This window comes from Patella vulgata, chromosome 5 (genome assembly GCF_932274485.2).
Source record: "Patella vulgata chromosome 5, xgPatVulg1.2, whole genome shotgun sequence".
Classification (NCBI taxonomy): Eukaryota; Metazoa; Mollusca; class Gastropoda; family Patellidae; genus Patella; species Patella vulgata.
The window spans coordinates 11,287,718-11,307,661 of record NC_065883.2 but is presented as its reverse complement, the minus strand read 5'-3'; the positions used below and the strand labels follow the sequence as shown (position 1 = coordinate 11,307,661).

General features: G+C 33.7%; 2 protein-coding genes across 4 annotated transcripts; one reads left to right on the top strand and one right to left on the bottom strand.

Annotated features, from left to right (window-relative positions):
• Window positions 1–324: 324 nt before the first annotated feature.
• On the bottom strand, window positions 325–14,474 carry LOC126821145 (tyrosyl-DNA phosphodiesterase 1). 3 transcript variants are annotated; one of them, XM_056101224.1, is made up of 14 exons: window positions 14,371–14,474; window positions 12,802–13,431; window positions 11,074–11,286; window positions 9,665–9,708; window positions 9,184–9,239; window positions 8,173–8,269; window positions 7,928–7,962; window positions 7,473–7,565; window positions 5,609–6,041; window positions 4,794–4,909; window positions 3,749–3,856; window positions 3,028–3,130; window positions 2,572–2,683; window positions 325–497 (listed from the first exon to the last, which is right to left on the bottom strand). In XM_056101224.1, the coding sequence occupies exons 2-14, from the start codon at window positions 13,286–13,288 to the stop codon at window positions 418–420; spliced, it is 1,977 nt and encodes a 658-aa protein (XP_055957199.1). In that variant the 5' UTR covers window positions 13,289–13,431; window positions 14,371–14,474; the 3' UTR covers window positions 325–417. The 3 variants fall into 3 exon arrangements, with proteins under 3 accessions (XP_055957199.1, XP_055957198.1, XP_055957200.1); XM_056101223.1 differs by having other exon boundaries at window positions 14,295–14,467; XM_056101225.1 differs by lacking the exons at window positions 12,802–13,431; window positions 14,371–14,474 and having other exon boundaries at window positions 11,070–11,248.
• Window positions 14,475–14,636: 162 nt separating this feature from the next.
• On the top strand, window positions 14,637–19,111 carry LOC126821720 (B9 domain-containing protein 2). The gene is made up of 4 exons (XM_050550208.2): window positions 14,637–14,765; window positions 15,370–15,457; window positions 15,910–16,035; window positions 16,930–19,111. The coding sequence occupies exons 2-4, from the start codon at window positions 15,370–15,372 to the stop codon at window positions 17,241–17,243; spliced, it is 528 nt and encodes a 175-aa protein (XP_050406165.1). The 5' UTR covers window positions 14,637–14,765; the 3' UTR covers window positions 17,244–19,111.
• Window positions 19,112–19,944: the final 833 nt, after the last annotated feature.

Genomic DNA, 19,944 nt, shown 5'->3' with positions numbered 1-19,944 from the left:
TAATTCTTTCCCCATTGGGCAATAATATTTTGAACATTCCGATGATCTGGAATCTTTAAGTATCTGGTAAAATATTGAAGGGGGTTGACAATCTTGATTTTTATCAATACCAGGTTAGTGCTATCTACAAGAGTGAGATGGCCGTTAACAAAAATACATTCGAAGACAAACTAAAAGAAAAACGACTCCACAGTAAAACATTTTCAGAACCATTATTTACCACATGTCTATCATATTTAGAATCACCTCATATTGCATTAAAAAAAGAAAACTAAATTTCATCTTTATCTGAATTTATTCAATGAATTAAATGCATAAAAAAAATGTAAGCACCAGTTTAGAATCAGTCTATATGTTAAAATATTATTTATTTAATATCAGATTATATTTGTGATATTCTTCTAAATTTATTTCTCGTCATTTCATTGGTGGACAATATTTTTTTCCATTTGTATCAGGCAGATGAACACAGGGAACATCCCACATCCAGGGTCGATCTGTAAAAAAAATAAGACTCATAAGATAATCGTCATCAAGTTAAAAAGAAAAAACCCCACCCAATTCATATTGTTTGTAAGGAGCAGGACAACTCCCGGTGGGACAACTGCCAAAGCTATTATTTGTTTTTCTGTATTTATGTTCTTTTTTGTTAAAAATAACCAATAGTTAATACATGACTTCACGATCTCTCATACTTATTACAGATTGAATATGGACCGAAGCCACCACCATTAACTTCATTACACTCATACAATCAATACAACTTACTACATAATTATATTAAATGAGTTTTGCATGTGCTTATATTTGAGTTAATTTTGTTTGGAGTTTATGATAATAAGGAAGGCAGTGGTGGGGGTTTCACCTTATTTAATTGTGGTAACAGCTATATAGATTTAGTCTAGTTAATCATTATTAGTTAAGGATACCTGATTATAAAGAAGATATTTTCAAGAAGATTTAGTTAATTATGCAGTATGTTGTATTAATTGAGTATAATGAGGTTAATGGTAGTGGCTTATTTCCATATTCTGTAATAAGTATGAGAGATGTCATCTTGTCATCTTGTCAAGATTTAGTTAATTATGCAGTATGTTGTATTAATTGAGTATAATGAGGTTAATGGTAGTGGCTTATTTCCATATTCTGTAATAAGTATGAGAGATGTCATCTTGTCATGAATAAAAGCTGAAGTTTTAAAGATACATTATGTAAGAGCTAAATCTGTTTATTGCAGGTCATTATTTTAGCTTTAAATGTTATATAATCTATTATTTAGACATTTATTCACAAGCCCATAATCAACTCCCTAGATGATCAGATGGCTGAGATTTAAATAGATTTGAACATTTGAAAATCTAACAATAAAATGGAAAATCGAGACTTTGTCTTGTATGTCCAATACCGTTGCTACGACAATAAACAATCTATGCTACATCTTCCAAAACTCATAACTTCGCTCACAATAAAGTAATTTGAATGAAGAATAAAGTAATTTGAATGAAGAATAAAGTAATTTGAATGAAGAATAAAGTAATGTAATTTGAATGAAATTTTCAATACATTCATTTTTCATTATCTATTTTTGAACTATTCTAGCAAAAACTAACACATCTTTATCTAAATCTTACATAATGAATCTTTAATCTTCAGATCACTCAGTTATTCAGAGAGAGAGATATGGGTATTGAGATACCATCTCTATTAATTTATTTTGGTAATCAGTTTAGACGTGTAATAATCAACTTTTAGAAGTCTGCTCGTAATCAACTGGAGTCATCTCATAATCACTTCCTTCAACCATCCACTATGAGGGGGGTTGGGATGGCCTAGTGGTCTAGAGTGTCACGCTTCGACCTCTAGTTGGCCGGTCACCTCTGGCTTGCGGCTGTGGTTTCGATCCCAGGTGTGAGCGTATGTGGCTTGGAGATAGGGGCGCCTTCTCAACCTCGTGGGTTTACTCCGGGTACTACGGTTTCCTCCCACAGCAAAGACCCCTGCGCGTGCACTAAGATCATTAAAATGAACTTGTCTGCGATATCACCTTCGGTGGAAGCGGACGTTAAACGCTAAGAACAACAACAACCATCCACCATTTCTCCTAGTTAACCAAAACAAACTGGTCATAACTCGGTTGGATGGGCAGTGAATATATAGGTTTTATTTAATACAGTGCCCATGATCAGTAATCCAAGGAGACAGCGGTTTATCACACTGATCCGCAGTGAATATTTGTTAGGCCGCGACAATCAATGATAAGGATGACATCAATGCGACTTAATGAGCCACAAATATTAACTTTTTTCCTCCGACAAATTAAAATCTAAAACATTTTTTTATGTATTAAAAAAATAAATAAATGGGTATTAAAATGAGTAAAAGGCCTCATTCTGCTCGAATCAGTAATGTCTTATGTAAACAATGCACCGCGTGATATGAGGTCATGTGTTGAAGGTAGTCATCTTTTACAGAGATATTAGATGACTTTCGTAACACTCTGTGAAACAGATTGGCGGTTTATATGTGATATTTTGTCTGGTCAGTGGGTTAAATTCTATTGAGCTCTATTACCTCCCTTTTCATATCTAGATGGTGGCAGGTCATAGGGTAAAGGAAAAGTTGCTTTTTTCTGATTTAAGGATTTTCTTACGTCAGATGTAATTGGAAATGTTTCTTCATCATTCTACAAAAAAAAAAAATTACTGTTTTTAAAAATATTTGCATATTACCCTGCCATAAACATCATAATGAGGAAAAGAAAACAAGTTGAGCAGACAAATGTTGATTGCATAATAAATGAACAAAATACATGCATATGTTCATGGCTACCTAAGTGGTACATGAACAAGTGGTTGCAATGCTAAAAAAGCTATTTTCTGTACAATCAGGGGCCATAATCCCGGATGTTACAGTCAACATACTGCTAATCCGAGGTAAACAAAATATGTCAAAAATTTAAAATGAAAGACCTGGACTGATGCCACAATTATGGATCCAATAATATAAATTAAATTACAAGACACTTACAAAATATTGTGGTAAAAATAGTACACCAATTTCATATGACCGTATCATTAACTGACTTCCTTGCTTCTCTAAGGCACCCCATGCAGCTTTAGACAAATTAGCACTGCAAAAAAAAAAAAAAAAAAAAAAGAGAAAAAATTAATTATCTTTCATGCATTTAAATAGTTCCATCCAAGCATTTAGAAAAACAAAAAAACATGAATTTGTAAAATAAATTAAAAGAAACAGAAACCCACATATCTTATGATGAAAATTTGCCGAGAGCTATTTAATTAAGTTTAGGATACAAGGTAGCCTGAATTTCAATATTTTGTGATGAAAATTTGCCAACAGCTATTTAATTAAGTTTACGATACAAGGTAGCCTGAATTTCAATAAAAGATGGCAGTTGTTATTGTAAAGTCTTTCATGTGTATTATAGGTAAGAATGAGCATAGTCAGGGATTCATGTGAATGGATCTGGGAGACAGCTGCAAGTGTCCACTGTGCTGTACAGTTGTTATTGTAAAGCCTCTCCTGTGTATTATAGGTAAAGTTGAGCATAGTCAGGGATTACAAACATCAGACCTACAATAAATGTATACTGTATATCAGATTAAGTGAATGGATCTAGGGGCCAGCCGTAAGTGTCCACATTATTTTAAAGTCTGTGTATTTATAGGTGGGTGTAATCATTGATCTCAATCATGAGCTCTAGTTTAAAACATTAATAAATAAATACCTTGTAACTAAGAACCAAGCAGCTTCATTAAACTCGGGATTTGGTCTAACGTATGTTTTAATATGAGGAGCAGCACGACTTCTTCCTCTACCTTCAGATTTCCATTGTCTATAATTCAGATTAAAATTCATGGTAAAGATGCTAAGGTATGTTTTTTCTACTTCATCTCAAAGTGATAAATGACAGATATTTGATTAAGAAAGCCATCGACCTCCACTATCTAGTTGAAATGAAATGAAATGGGGTTTAATGTCCTATTGTTCTGCTCTGACTGGGCTAATGCAGACGTCCATACACCATGCAGTGTGCTATGAGGAAAATTTTGCACGGACAGGGGCACTACAGCCTAATCTTATATCAAATTCCAACTGCCAAGGGATCTTTTACGTGCACACCATTGTGTACACAGGACCTCGGTTTTTCATCCCATCTGAATGACTAGACAGCTGATCTTGTCAGGCCCTCCATCTTGCACCACTGAGAAGGGGGAACCACGTCCGATAATCCCGATGAAGTTTCTCAGCCAACTCCGGGAGCGAACCCGAGGCTGGGAGCATATTTTATTTATAATTGGTGTATATGTAAAACAAGTGCTCCATCATGTTTTATAATTGTATCTTTGCCTGATAAAGCCTAGAGTAGAGCTGGGCAATATTCATTTTTTTCCAGGGATATCGCACAGCTGTAGCCTACAGAAGTCCAGACAAAACATTGCCCAGTAATAAATGGTAATTTTATTCCACAGAACTGTGGCATGTGTATCTTTAACATACTTTTGGGGGGGGGGGGGAATGACATTTGCCAAAATTTTGACTCTTTAGAACTTCATATTGTGCAGATGCAATCTGAGTAAAGGCTGAAACCGGTTTTATTTCTATAATTTGGTTGCAGGTAGGAGTTTTCAGCAGTGGGAGGAAACCTGAGGACCCAGAGAAAACCCACAAGGTTGTTACATACAAGTTTGGCTCGATGACAAACCTTATGATCTAAAGTGCATTATAGACCACTTGACCACCCAACTCCAAACATTGAATTAGAAACTGACCTGAAATATTGGTGTATATATTTCTGTTTTTGAGCTGTGTGTATACTGTATGGTATAGAACCACCAGCACCATAACCTTCTAAACTAATTCTTACATTGTCTACTGATGGAAATATCTACAACAAATATTATAAAACCTCTAAAAGCAAACTCTATTGAGAGAGAGAGACAGAGAGATAGAGAGGGTTTAATGTCCACTCGACCCAAACTAGGTCATTTTGGGACTAACATATGGTTTAATTTTATTTCATTAATCCTCTTGCGCATAGAGGCATTTAGCAGTGGGAGGAAACTGGAGGACCCGGGGAAAACCCACTAAGTTGGACAAGCAATCTGACTCCTTGTCACATACAAGCGGGGAATCGAAACCACACCACTTGACTCAATGATAGACATTATGATGCAAAGTGCATGCTTTAACCATTCGGACACCCAACTCCCCTACAAATTCTATTAATCTTATGTATATGAAATAATTTGACAATGGTTATTCTAATCATTAAATGTATGATTTGGAGGTTAAGCTTTGTAATTGAGGCTAGAAAGTCAATCTAAAATTCAGATATACATGTATGTATGTTTGAAAAAGTCTTTCTCCCTTTGTGAGAGGGGGGGGGGAGGATTGGTAGTCGAGCAGTCAAGAGCCCTCAACATTCACTAAGAATTACCCGTGTTCAAATCCTGGTTTTAAGTTCACCTGACGTAAACAAAATAAATAAAAAATTGACCAGCAGGCAAAATTTTGAAGTGTAAGTCATGATGTGTATGCAAGTTTAGGTGTATTTCGTACAACAGGGTTCCAAGAAGTAACTTACCAGTTGTAGTTTACTGGACAAGCTAGACGTGAGACCGATTCCTTTAGCTGCCGTTAATGACTTTAACCATTCTCCACACACCCAGCTATCTTCTGTTGGCCCTAAAGACCCAATGCTTGAAAACTGTCCTATCACAGGCCAATCTTTAATATTCTTAAATGGTGGACCGTAATTCTGAAGAACTTTTCGTAGTTTTAGGTGTCCCCAAGCATCTTTTACTCTATCTGTGTGTCTCCCGGGTACAGAACCTATAATGAAAACTCTAGCAGAGGAGAAATCATGTGCCTTAATATGATTTTCCCATTGAGTTAGTTTAGGAGATCTATAAGCTGTTAAATATTGGATCAGGTCTTTTTTAAAATTTGTTGGGGATTCCCCTAAATTAGTTCCACCATCTCCTGGTAATTTGGGAAATACAGGACTTATCCAAACACTGAAATAGAAAAATTCATAAAACTTATTTTTGTTTCTACAGAGCAAATTTTACCATTACAAACTTCTCTTTTCAACCACATTTTCTCCATTGTCAGTGTAATGTGCATTTTTGAGATCTGGATACTCATACTAAACTTGGGTTGTCTGTCTACAGTTAGCTCTGCTTGAGAACACTAAGCTAGTTGACCAACATTTTAAGTCCTAAATCAACAATTTCAGTCGAAAACACTAAGTATACAATCGAGGATTTTGTTGAAGTTGTTATTCTGCTTCCATTTAATAGAATTGAAAAAGTTTATTTAGTCTTTGTGTATAAGACATGTGAAACGGAGTAGAAAAGCATTACAAAACAGTATACTACTTTTGGAATATGGCTGCCATTTAGGGTAGAGATCTATTCTCGAATACTACTTTTGGGATATGGCTGAAGCATGAAGTAGAAGCCACAGCTCTACAGTTTAATCAGTCACACAAGAGTGTGGAAACTGTTTAGCAAGGTTTTTTTAAGCTGTTGCTCCTCATGGTATTAGGATAAACCTTCTTTTATTTTCCCTCAATAAGAGTTAGATCTACTACAATTTATGTTTCGAGAAATGATGACATGTGCAGACATCTTGTAAATGGGGCGTGAAGAGATCACAGCCAATTAACCAGTACTAATTTGCCAATGAACATTCAAATGAATACAAGTTCCTATTTAATGTGAAGTTGTCTGTGATTGACTGCAAATAGAGAGAGAGATAAATGGGGTTTCTCGTCCACTCAACACAAACTAGGTCATTTCGGGACTAACACATGGTTTAATTTTATTTACATAATTCGCTTGCGCGTAGGGGTCTTTAGCAGTGGGAGGAAACCGAAGGACCCGGAGAAAACCCACGAGGTTGGACAGGCGGCCCTACTCCTTGCCACGTACAATCGGGGATTCGAAACCACGCCAGTCGACTCAATGACAGACTTTATGATACAGCGCGCGCGCACGCTAACCATTCAGCCATCCAACCCCCCGACTGCAAATAAGTTTAAGTGATAAACCAATCTGATTAAAATACAGATCTATATTTCATTTCGTTTTTTTATACTTTTGATGGCCTACACTACATGAAGATCTGATAAGTTGTACTGGAAGGTCGTGTCAGGGGTTGTATGTGCGGCTTTTGACCCTATGATGTCATACGTTGATTAATCAATCAGCGTTGATGTTTCTAGTGGTTTACCCACAGTTCCGTGCATGGCACGTCAAGAAGTCACCGTAACAGACAGTTTCATTGGCTAATCCCTCACTTCAACCAAAACGCTGGTAATATAACAACTCTTCCAGATCCTAGTGTAGTAAAGACAGGTAAGACAAAATTTTGAACTGTAAAAAATGAAACGAATTAGGATCTGTGTTTTAATCAGATAGGTGATAAACATTTATGTTACTTACCCTTGTGTTTTCTGATACCAATCACCTTCTATAGCATTAGCTGTAGTTATAACAACTCTTAATCCAGTATCATAAAGCAATAACATCATTTTACTGTAAAATAAACAGTATCATATAACAATAACATCATTTTACTATAAAATAAACAGTATCATATAACAATAACATCATTTTACTATAAAATAAACAGTATCATATAACAATAACATCATTTTACTACAAAATAAACAGTATCATATAACGATAACATCGTTTTACTATAAAATACACAGTATTATATAACAATAACATCATTTTACTGTAAAATAAAAATTTCCCTCATAGCCCACTGTATGGAGTATGCCCGTCTTCATTAGCCCAGTTCGGAGCAAAACAGTAGGACGTTAAACCCCATTTCCTTTCCTTTCAAATGAATATCAGAGGCTTTAAGATATAGACAATAAAATGAAACTTACGTGTGATGTGTACCATACATTATATCAAGTCTTGCCTGTAAAATAAAATAATAATTTAATCAAAATCAAATTTTATCTAATTTAACAGAAATTCCAAAACATCCATGTTTATCACTATATGAAAGGGCATCATAGTGCTCCATTTCTGAATCGATATTCCAACTATAATAGATATCTTACTCCGAAATGAAAATCTGATTTTACCTATCTGTGAATTTGGGGTGGAGTTATCACAGTACACCTACCTGACATAACTTTATATTTGGATATTTTGAAGCATCAAGTTGTAAATTAGCTTGACTTGTTCTTTGTTCACCATGAACCAATAGTAACGGCTTAGACCTGAAATCATAAACCAAAGGTAATACCATTTATTACTGTTTACAATATTTAACTACCGTTATACATTTTTAATTAGAGGTTCTTAAAAGTATATTTATATATTTATACAGCACATCTGAACACATTTTGAGAGAGAGAAAGAGAGAAATGTGGTTTTATGTCCACTCGACAAAAACTAGGTCATTTCGAGACTAACATATGGTTCCATTTTATTTCAAAAATTGCTTGCGCATAGGGGTCTTTAGCTGTGAGAGGCACCAGAGGACCTGGAGAAAACCCATGAGGTTGGACAGGCGACCCTACTTCTTGTCACGTACAAGCGGGGAATTAAAACCACTATACTTAACTCAATGACAGAGAGAGAGAGAGAAATGGAGTTTAACGTCCACTCGACACAAACTAGGTCATTTCGGGACTAACATATGGTTTATTTTTATTTACATAATTCGCTTGCGCGTAGGGGTCTTTAGCAGTGGGAGGAAACCGGAATACCCGGAGAAAAATAACGAGGTTGGACAGGCGACCCTACTCCTTGCCATGTACACCCAGGGATTCAAAACCACGCCAGTCGACTCAATGACAGACTTTATGATACAGCGCGCGCACGCTAACCATTCAGCCATCCAACCCCCTAACTCAATGACAGACCTTATGATCTAACATGCACGCGTTAAACGATTTCACCACCCGATTCCCCCCCCCCCACATTTTAAGAAAGCTATATAATTGATTTTATAATATTAATAATATTAATCAGTGAAGCCTATAAAGGCCATAAAATACAAGACAAACCTAGCACAATTTGAAGCTGTGCATCTATGAAACTGTTTTAATTTTAGACAATCAATAACACGCAAAAAATCTGCAACTGCTGGACTTCTTGTTAAACGATATAAAATAACATTCTGACCTACCTAAAAGATTTAGGATATTGCTGAACTAACCAATCAATATTATACATATAATTAAACTGAAAATAAAACAATTAAACTGAATATTCATCTTTTACTGAAAAATTTTTTTCATTCTATGTTTAGTACAAGAAAATTATCCAAAATAATCAAACAAATTTTTTAAAGCTTCGGAGAAATAGAATTACTTGTAGATCGATCACCGTGTATGTCGCAGCAAAAAATCATAGAGCACTTTTGTGTTTGACCAATCAGCACAAGCTAAAATAGTATGTGGTTTTGTGGACAGCGAAAATACGGACACAGGACTGCCATTTTGACTACTCATGTGATCAGCAGTAACTTACACATTGCTTGCACATGCACATACATCGTTGTGATTTCTTAAACACTTGATAACACTTTTGATATTAAATACCTGCTGCCATTTTGTATAAATAGATTGACGTTTTTTTTAGAATTCATGATTTGAATGATTATTTACCTGACAAGATTCCACTAAATTTCCCATATCTTCTGATAATATTTCTGAAGGAAAAGAATAAGAAATAATTTTTTTTATACAAAACAATAAAACATCATATACAGCAACAATAAAACATAATATACAACAACAATAAAACATCATACACAACAACAATAAAACATAATATACAACAACAATAAAACATAATACACAACAACAATAAAACATCATATACAACAATAAAACATCATATACAACAACAATAAAACATCATATACAACAATAAAAATTTATACAAAGCAATAAAACTCATACAAATCTTCGTTTCAAGCAAAAATTATTGGGAAAAACACTTTTTTCTTGTTTTCAATTCTAAAAACATAAGAAATGGGGTTTATTTAGGTAATTATTCATTCATTCACTTCTGTGCCAGGCATTTTATCACTAAGGGGAACCAGTGGAACATTCAGAAGGTTAGGTATGTGACCCTACTCCTTGTCAGGCACAACTAAACGATCCACAAGTTTCAAAATCCAAATACTTCAGTAATTTTCATTTCAACTGTTACATGTCCAATGTGATTTCAAACTGTGTGATTAACATGCACATTAATGTGTACACGGGCCCCACCCTTGACAAGTGAAATCCGGGCTTGATAAAGCCACAATGTAATGCTTTACTAGATAAATATACAATAAACATGTCACAACACAATGCTTTACTAGAATAGAATAGAATAAACAGGGTATATTGGTTATGTGTGATTTAATGGTCAAGAATGTCGTTTCGCTATCTTACACAATGTCTTGCTCAAGACCATTAAACAACTTAAAATACAGATACTATCCCACATGTGCATTTCAATAAAATCGTCACGCGAGTCAATATTTCACCTAGTTAAAATAATGTACGATTGACATGTTGCCAGTACCATTGACGTCACATCTGTATTTTAAGTGTAGTTTAATGGTCGAGAGCGAAACATTAAGTAATATATTGTAACAACAAGAGGGCCATAGGCCCGAGTGTTTTTACAATATATTACGCAGTGTCTCAAGCTCAAGACCATTAAAGGACTTAAAATACAAACACTCCGCACGTGCTTTTACAGTGAAATATGTCATGCGAGTCAAATATTTCACTAGTATAAATAATGTATGATTGGAAAGTTGCCTGTACGATTATTTGAAATAATATTTTTACAATATATTACGCAATGTTTTTAGCTCGAGACCATTAAACGACTTAAAATACAGACACTCTGCATGTGCTTTTACAGTGAAATATGCCATGCTAGTCAAATATTTCACTAGTATAAATAATGTACGATTGGCAAGTTGCCCATACAATTATTTGAAATAATGGTAATCAACATCAAAGGATGACATCACATCTGTATTTTAAACAAGGTTATTTCACCTACCTACCACTAATATGAACTGCTGCTGAATCATTGTATTCACTTCTTATACCAGTTACTTTAGTTAGAAAAAAACTAAATGGTTGATTTTCACGGAACAATTCCTGACAGGTTTTATTGGATTTATTACAAGTAGATGTTGACGCTGTAACTTCATGTTTCGTTTTTTTACTTGGAGAATATTCAGGTACATCTTCTAATTTTCTTTTAGCTGGAGAACCTAAAAAATATTTTATCAAAATTACATATACAGAACACAGTTTTTATGGGAAACAATCACTGGTTTATTCTAAAAGCATGACATTTCAACAAGTATCCCGTTATCGTTATCAAACACGATAAGAGGATACTTGTCGAAACGTTGTGCTTTTAGAATAAACCAGTGATTGTTTCCCATAAAAACTGTGTTCTGTATATGTGTTTCCCAATCGATAAATGCCACTTAAAGATTATCAAAATTACAGTCCATTTTTAGACTGGTATATCCTTTAGAGAGCAAACTTTCACATTATTGTAGAAATTACTTTTCACTTATTTATATGTTCAGTCTGACAAGAAGAAATTATGTTGTAAAGAAATTATGTTGTAAACTTTATAATAAATTTTAATAGAATTGATGAAATAAAGTACAGCTTAAATATAAATCGACATTAATAAAAATGGATATACTACCTGGCATGAAAAGATTAAAAATTCTAGTTATCATATTTATTATCACTTCAAATAAACAGATCTATATACCAAAGTTAAATCTTAGTTGCCATTGGTTACTATTGTTTACAATAGACTTGGGCATTCACTTAAAAATTTTGCTCTCTGGTCATTTACTTCAGATTAGCAAGAAATAATTTTTTTAAGAGAGAGAGAGAAATAGGGTTTAACGTCCACTCGACACAAACTAAGTCATTTCGGGACTAACATATGTTTTTTTTATAATTTTATTTCAATAATTCGCTTCCGCATAGGGGTCTTTAGCAGTGGGAGGAATCCGGAGTAAACCCACGAAGTTGGACAGGCGACCCTACTTCTTGTCACGTACAACCTCCCCATTCGAAATCACGCCAGTTGACTCAATAACAGGCTTTAATTTGACCATTTTTAGAATATTTATGTTTAAAAAATACATTATGCAAGAGCTAAATCTGCCTATTTCAGGTCTTTCTTTAGGCCTGAAATGTTATCTAAATTATTAATTAGACATTAATTAACTTATCCAGACCATAATCAACTCTTGATGTCATCACTAGCCTGCGATGTTTATTGGATTTGGTTCCGATTTGCTGTTCGACTTCCATTCATAATTTAATCATGAAATGGATAATCGAGACTATGTTTTTTATCGTACCGACTTTAGTAATGATGATCAAGGCTAGGACGAAATTCAATCGCTAAAATCTTGGTTCCGAGTGGATCAATTTGACTGAAATTTTCAGCAAATTGCCTTTACATTATCTAGTTTTTAACTATTATAGTGAGAACTGTCAGGTCTTTATCTTATCTCCCATAATGTATCTTTAAGTGTATTTACAAATAAAAACTATAAATTTAATAGTATTTATTGTGTTCTACTAAAGTTAAATTCCAATTTCATGGCATGTAAATTGACTGACAAGTACGTTCTCTAGTTTCATTGCCAGGCAAACAATTTTCATATTTTAAAAAAAATAGTTTTTATCATATTTTAATGTTAGATGTGATTTTTGTATCAAAAATAAAGTATACAAAATCAAATTACAATTCTTTGGATGACTATATTCTGCTAAATGTGAGGGATTTCTTCTGAAGCACTTGGACCCATATTTACATTCTTCTTTCTTTGTCTCTTCATTCACAAGCTTCGCAAAAACCTTTTCACCTGAAGATGTTATTTTTTTCAGCTTTAATATTTTTTCTTTAATTCTCTCCACTTCTGAATCACTGTCGGAAAGTTCATGTAAACTTTTCTGTTTTTTGATGGATTGTTTTTTAATCTCCTGAGAATTACCAGAATCTGTCATTGATTTTTGTTTTTTATTCTGGGAAACCGGGGATTCTTTTTTTGAATTACTACTAACAACTGTCTTCAATTTTTGTTTTTCAGGTAGCGGGATCAGGGCTTTTTTTTTGTCATCTTCACTGGCGCTGTCAAATAAATCTGGAGAATTTTTATCCCATGGATCGGGTTCTATTGTTTCATCAGAATCTGAATCTGATATGGAATGAGCACCTTTCTGTAATGACATTTTATAAGGAATCTACTACTATTCTTTAAATTTTGTCCCTTTTTTTATTAACGCAAATCTTGTCCCCTTTTTTATTAGCACAATTTCTATCAATTTATTCCCTGAAACTGTATATGATGAGGCCTTCTTTGTTTTTATTCCACCTAAAATAAACAGATTAGACTGTAAGTTCATATATTAATAACGGAGAGAAAGAGAAATGATGTTTAACGTCCACTCAACACAAACTAGGTCATTTTGAGACTAACATATGGTTCAATTTTATTTCAGTGTTCATAGGGGCCCTTAGCAGTGTGAGGAAACTCAAGGACCTGGAGAAAACCCACAAGGTTGGACGGGTGACGCTACTCCCTGTCACGTACAACTGGGGAATCAAAACCACGCAAGTTGATTAGCTAACCATTCGGTCCTCTAACCCCCCTTATATATTAATTTGGCAAATTTCATCATCATCATTGTGCAATAAACATACTACTTTTTTGCACCAATCAAACTAATGAGGACAGAAGCCAAAATAAAGATAAATCTATTTACATCGATTCACTCAGCACAACAGGGAACTAATTTTTTGCAGCGATTATAGAATCTGACATGTTTTTTCTAAAACTTTACTATACCGGTACTTGATGTCTAGCCAAAATGTTGACCAATGCAATATGGCTTAATTGTCAAGTAGCCAACTTTTCTTTGTTCAATAAAAAAAACATATCAGTAGCAGGAAACTAGAGATCTCGGGAACAGACGATCTCACTCCTTGGGGGATTGGGTCGTAACTCCTTGGGGGATGTGGTCGTAACGGCCCTATGCCATAACGGTCAAAAACAGGTTTTGTCAAAACGGCCCTACTTTAGTCATAACAGCCAAAGAGTTTGGTTATAACGGCCAAACATTTGTTCATAATGGCCAAAACATTTAGTCGTAACGGCCAAACATTTTTAATTTATTTAATGAAAAACACATATGGATTATAATATGGATAGACACAATGAATATGACTGCCACTCACAACATGTGTCGTTTAAAAGTACAATGCAGTAATGGAGAATAATATAAGTTGTCCAGAAGAAAATACCATGAATTACTTTCTAAATGAATTATGACATTTCATAAATACGTCCAATCTAATTATCTAATATAATAACTTTGCTCTCTTTCTCTTTTCACAACCAAGCTTTTTTGGGACTGGATAATCGAGTTTAAAAATTGTTAACTTTATTTTATCTTCGTATTCTTCGATACGAAATAATTAAAATTATATTTTACCGATATTTGGATGCATGCGCTTTAGCAAAAAATCTCATTTTAATATGATACATGTATAAAAGTAATAAAAACTGTTATATTTACAATTAAATTGACTTTTAGTAAAATACGAAACTAAAGCTGGACGAACAACGCTTGGTAAACAGCAATGGTTGACAAGTTCAACAAAAAATCAAATTCCATTTAGATTAAAAGAAAATTTGATATAAACGAGGTATTCTATTGTTTGTTATAGTGTCAGTATATCTTATGTGTTACATATTTTTCCTTTTCACATTTTGATAACCGCATATTGTCAATTATAGTGATAAAATCGTACTTGTTTATGAAGAAGTAAAAATTCAACCAAGTTTTGACATGTTTTTGTTTTTCCATTTTAAGTATTTTGTTTGTCATTTTATATTTATGGAATATTTGAATACATAGATTAGATTATTTTTCTCTGAACTTCTATATTTAATGTAATTGTATTGTACGATTTGTCAAAATTAGTTAATCATCTTCAGTTCTTAAGCACCTGTTTTATGGAATAATCAACCATTTAGTTTAAGAATAAGATGTAGGCCTACATCTCTATATTCTCTTAAAAAACAACTTAAAACACATTTATTTAATCAGGCTTTTAACTGACTCTGTATACAATTGTTAACATGCCCATAATTTTGTTGTTTATTTATAATTATATTGTCACTTTGTAAAGTGCCCCTGAACATGTTATATGAAAGGGCATGCTATAAATATGCTGTAATAATAATAATAAGCTTATAAATTTAATTTTAATCCTTTTCCATCAAAATTTTAATTTGTTTATTTGACAGATGGGAGAGGTTCATGTGATTGGACAAATTGTAGGGGCTTCAGGATTTCCAGAACACAGTTTATTTTGTAAATGGGGAATTCACACAGGTATATTAAAATCAGTTTCATTTTTAAAGCCGAGAAAGTTCCTCGGCGTTAACCTGGGCAGTTTCCTCTTGTCAGTGGTACAGGATGTAGGGCTTGACAAGGACAGTGTCTAGTGGTTTGGATGGACCAAAAATCAGAGGACCCATGTACACATTTGCATGCCCGCAAAAGAACCCCTGACAGTTGGAATTCGAAATATGTGTGGTTGTAGCACTGCTGTCAGGGGGAAAAATTTCCTTCAAAGCACACTGTATACTATAGTGTATGCCTTTCTTCATTAAAAATTGTTAATACCTACGTTAATAGTTTTAGAACCAGTGGACACCCGAGGAATTATGCCAGACAAAACTGTGCTTGAAATTTTCAGTGACATGTGCATTATTACCATATTAATATTAATTTTTTAATTCATTTGTTGATTGTTGAGAGATAATAAATATTTTGTTTTTAAGGTGGATCATGGAAAGTTTTATCTGGATTAAGAGAAGGCCAAACACAAGTTGATAACCCACAAAATCACGAAGCAGCATATTGGTCACATCCTATAGATATTCACTTTGCTACTAAAGGTTTACAAGGTAACTAACTGTTATAAATACCCTGTTTGTTCATAATATCCACCACCGTTTGTCTTCCCGACAAATTTCCTTCAGTTTATTGGACTTTTAATATAATTGAGAGGTATTTAATAAAAAAAAAACACAATTTATATTCTCTTATAATTTTCAAGCACAAATTAGACTTTTTTTTTTCAAGGATACATGTACAAGGTTTATAGGTTCGTCACAATCTAATTAAAATACTGATATATATTTTGCTTGTTTTTTTTTTAAACTTTCGATGGCCTCTACTACATCTGACCAGTTGTAGTGGGAGGTCGCGTCAGGGGTCATACAAGCGGCTTTGACCCTATGACGTCAGACATTTGATTAACCAATCAGCGTTGATGTTTCTAGTAGGATACCTAGTTCCATGCATCGCATGCCAAGTACTCGCTGCAACAGACCGTTTCATTGGCTAATCCCTCACATCAAGCAGAAGGCGGGTTATATAACAACTCTTCCAGATCCTAGTGTAGTAAAGACAAGTAAAATGAAATTTTGATCTATAAAAATCGAAATGAAATAGGATCTGTGTTTTAATCAGATTGAGGTTCATCAAGATCATTCTTCATTTTAATTATCTGCTGTTAAAGTGTTCCCGAAAATAAAAAATTGCAACGAACAATGAAATATATCCACCTGTTCACCATTATCAGTATTATTTAAATTGTGTTATGAGATTGTAATTGTAAATAAACATACATGAGCAGAAGTTTTGGATGATATAATCACCCTCTATTAAAACCCTGTAAAGAAAATCTGCAGGCTTTTAAATTGGTATTCAGTTAGCCTACTTTGGAACACTTCTATGTAGACAGTGTTAAATATAGATAATAATAACGATATTAATATGGGATTGTTTCTTTGCAGGTTGGCCAAAAATTCATTTTCAAGTTTGGCACCAAGATCAGTATGGAAGAAATGAGTTGTATGGGTATGGTTTCTGTCATCTTCCAACATCACCAGGAGTCCATGAAATAGAATGTTCAACATGGAGACCAACAGGAACCTTCTTTCAACAAATTTCACAATTCTTCCTTGGTGGAGGACCTCAATTAAAAAATCCTGACCTTATATACAGTGGTGCTGACCGATACAAATTACACACAATAGCCATGGGAAAAGTTCATCTACGACTTGGACTCATACTTAGAAACTTTGATCGTTTTGGAATAGAATGTTGAGAAATGTTATTTATGTTTATTTTATGCTGTTATAGTAACGTTCATCTGAAATCCATTTAAAAATATTGACAAATTTTGATTAGTTTACAAGTATTTGAGATTCTGTAAAGAAACTACTGAAAGGTACTGAAGCAGGCTTATGCGGCCCTTATGATGACTAATAACTAGTTTTAGGAAAGGGGTTCACTAGTCCGCCGCTACAAGAAATACTATTAATATGTGTATCAATAAACCTAACCCTAACCCTAAAAATAAATATCGGTGGTCTAATGTACCCTAACCCAACCCTAGCCCTAATAATAGATATCAGTGGACTAATAAACCCGCAGACTAGTGAACCCGCGGACTAATGAGCACTCTCCAGCTTTAGATGGACATGACTAATATAAATGTTTCAGTTGGAACTGGCTACATGTCATCTGATACTACTGTGAAATGGAAAGAATGTGGAAGAAGACAAGGTAGTGACATGAACAATCTGATTAAAATACAGATCTACATTTCATTTCATTTTTTTTATACAGTCAATGGCCTACACTGCATGAAGATCTGACCAGTTATATTGGGAGGTCACGTCAGGGGTCGGACGAGCTGCTTTTGACCCTATGACATCAGACATTGATTAATCCATCAGCGTTGACGTTTCTAGTGGTTTTACCATAGTCCCGTGCATCACACGCCAAGAAGTCGCCATAACAGATGGTTTCATTGGCTAATCCCTCATGCTATCCAGAATGCAGGTTATATAACAACTCTTCCAGATCCTAGTGTAGTACAGACAAATAAAACAAAATTTTGAACTATAAAAAAGGAATGAAATATGATCTGTGTTTTAATCGGATTGTGACATGAGTGCAGTTTCCGATAATTTTGTCTCGTCGTAGGTTGACATAAGCCTGGCTTAAAACAATGAAATGATCAAGAGTTGTTAATTAAATTTATTTGTTCAAGGGCCTTAAACTGTGTAATTATCTGACTGAATCAGTGATTCATATAGTTATCGAGCACCATTGAGTCACGTTTTTATAACGTCTTTATAGTAGGCATTATCTAAAGAATAAACTACCACATTGTTTAAAGATACATTATGGGAGATTAGACAAAGAGCTGACAGTTGTCTCTATAATAGTTAAAAACTAGATAATGTAAAGGGAATTTGCTGAAAATTTCAGTCAAATTGATCCACTCTGAACCAAGATTTTAGCGATTGAATTTTGGGGCTAGCCTCGATCATCAATACTGAAGTCAGTACGATAAAAAACATATCTCGATTATTCATTTCATGATTAAGTTGAACAGCAAATCGGAACCTAATCCAATAAACATTGCAGGCTAGCGATGCCATCGAGAGTTGATTATGGTCTGGATAAGTTAATTAATGTCTAATTAATAATATTGATAACATTTCAGGCCTAAAGAAAGACCTGCAAATAGGCAGATTTAGCTATTGCATAATATATGTTTAATTAAGGCACAAGGAAGTTAAGAAACAATAAAAAGTTTGCTTAAGAGTTGGATCATCCTTTCAAATTATTACCGCTAATTAAAATGTGAATTTTGTTCCGTCCAGTTGAACTTTCTGTCCCACCGTTTTACATTTCTCTTTCAAAAATGTTTGTTTTTTCAGAAAGTTGGATCATCCTTTCAAATTATTACCGCTAATTAAAATGTGAATTTTGTTCCGTCCAGTTGAACTTTTTTCCCACCATTGTACATTTCTCTTTTAAAGATTGTTTGTATTTTCAGTAATCAAATTTAAGCATAATTCAATGTTTTAGTTTTACTCATTTTTATGTTGTATATAAAATGTATTTGTATGAATTCATATTATTTATATAGAAAAATCAGAATAAAATATATCACTCATTGATTCTATATTTAACCCCTATCAAACCACAATATTATGAAAATTGAATCTGTAAAAAAAAGAGAGAGAGAGAGAGAGAGAGAGAGAGAGAGAGATCCACTTGACACAGAATAGGTCAATTCGGGAATAATATATGGTTTTAATTTTATTTAAAGCTACAATTTCATATTTTTAAGTTATATTTTTAAAATTTATTAAAATAAAGCCTTAAAATAGATGGTATCCATAAACCGTGCTACCTTGTTAAAGAATAATCCTATTAATCCTATAATTCACTATTGCCAGCTGAGAAATTGGCAAAAATATCATTTTCAACTTCAAATTCCAACATTTGAAGGTAGCTAATGCATGAAGGCAATATGAAAACAAGGGAGGTAATTGTAGGGCACAAACAACAATGCACCAAAACTCTTAGAATATTGTTTAATTTGGTTACAGGTTTAATACATCTCAAAATCTTATACAGTTGATCGAAGATCTTTCAAGACTAGAGACATAGGCTACATTAATAAATAATGATGACGGTGGTGTTGATGTGATGGTGATTAGAGTAGAGGTGGTGGTGGTGTTGATGTGATGGTGATTAGAGTAGAGGTGGTGATTGACTGAAAAGGATAAATAAACCAATCAAGCACCTGACAATAATTATCAATAAACTATCTTAATAAAGAAACATAAAATAGCATGAGTGCCTGGAATTTTCTGGGACCTGCACAACCACGTGATAAATCAGTCATGCATGTCGACTGTCAATATCATCGAATAATAACAATATATGACTATAACACATTACAAAACTTATGGATTAGATTAAACTATAACTTAATATGCTGC

Excerpts from the sequence above, each read along its gene's own strand:
- LOC126821145 (XM_056101224.1), bottom strand. The coding sequence starts at position 13,288 with ATGTCATTACAGAAAGGTGCTCATTCCATATCAGATTCAGATTCTGAT. Across the intron at positions 9,709-11,073 it reads AGCAGCAGTTCATATTAGTG|AAATATTATCAGAAGATATG; the intron begins GTAGGTAGGTGA and ends CTTTTCCTTCAG. Across the intron at positions 6,042-7,472 it reads TGGTATCAGAAAACACAAGG|TGTTTGGATAAGTCCTGTAT; the intron begins GTAAGTAACATA and ends TTTCTATTTCAG.
- LOC126821720 (XM_050550208.2), top strand. The coding sequence starts at position 15,370 with ATGGGAGAGGTTCATGTGATTGGACAAATTGTAGGGGCTTCAGGATTT. Across the intron at positions 15,458-15,909 it reads TAAATGGGGAATTCACACAG|GTGGATCATGGAAAGTTTTA; the intron begins GTATATTAAAAT and ends TTTGTTTTTAAG. Across the intron at positions 16,036-16,929 it reads TGCTACTAAAGGTTTACAAG|GTTGGCCAAAAATTCATTTT; the intron begins GTAACTAACTGT and ends GTTTCTTTGCAG.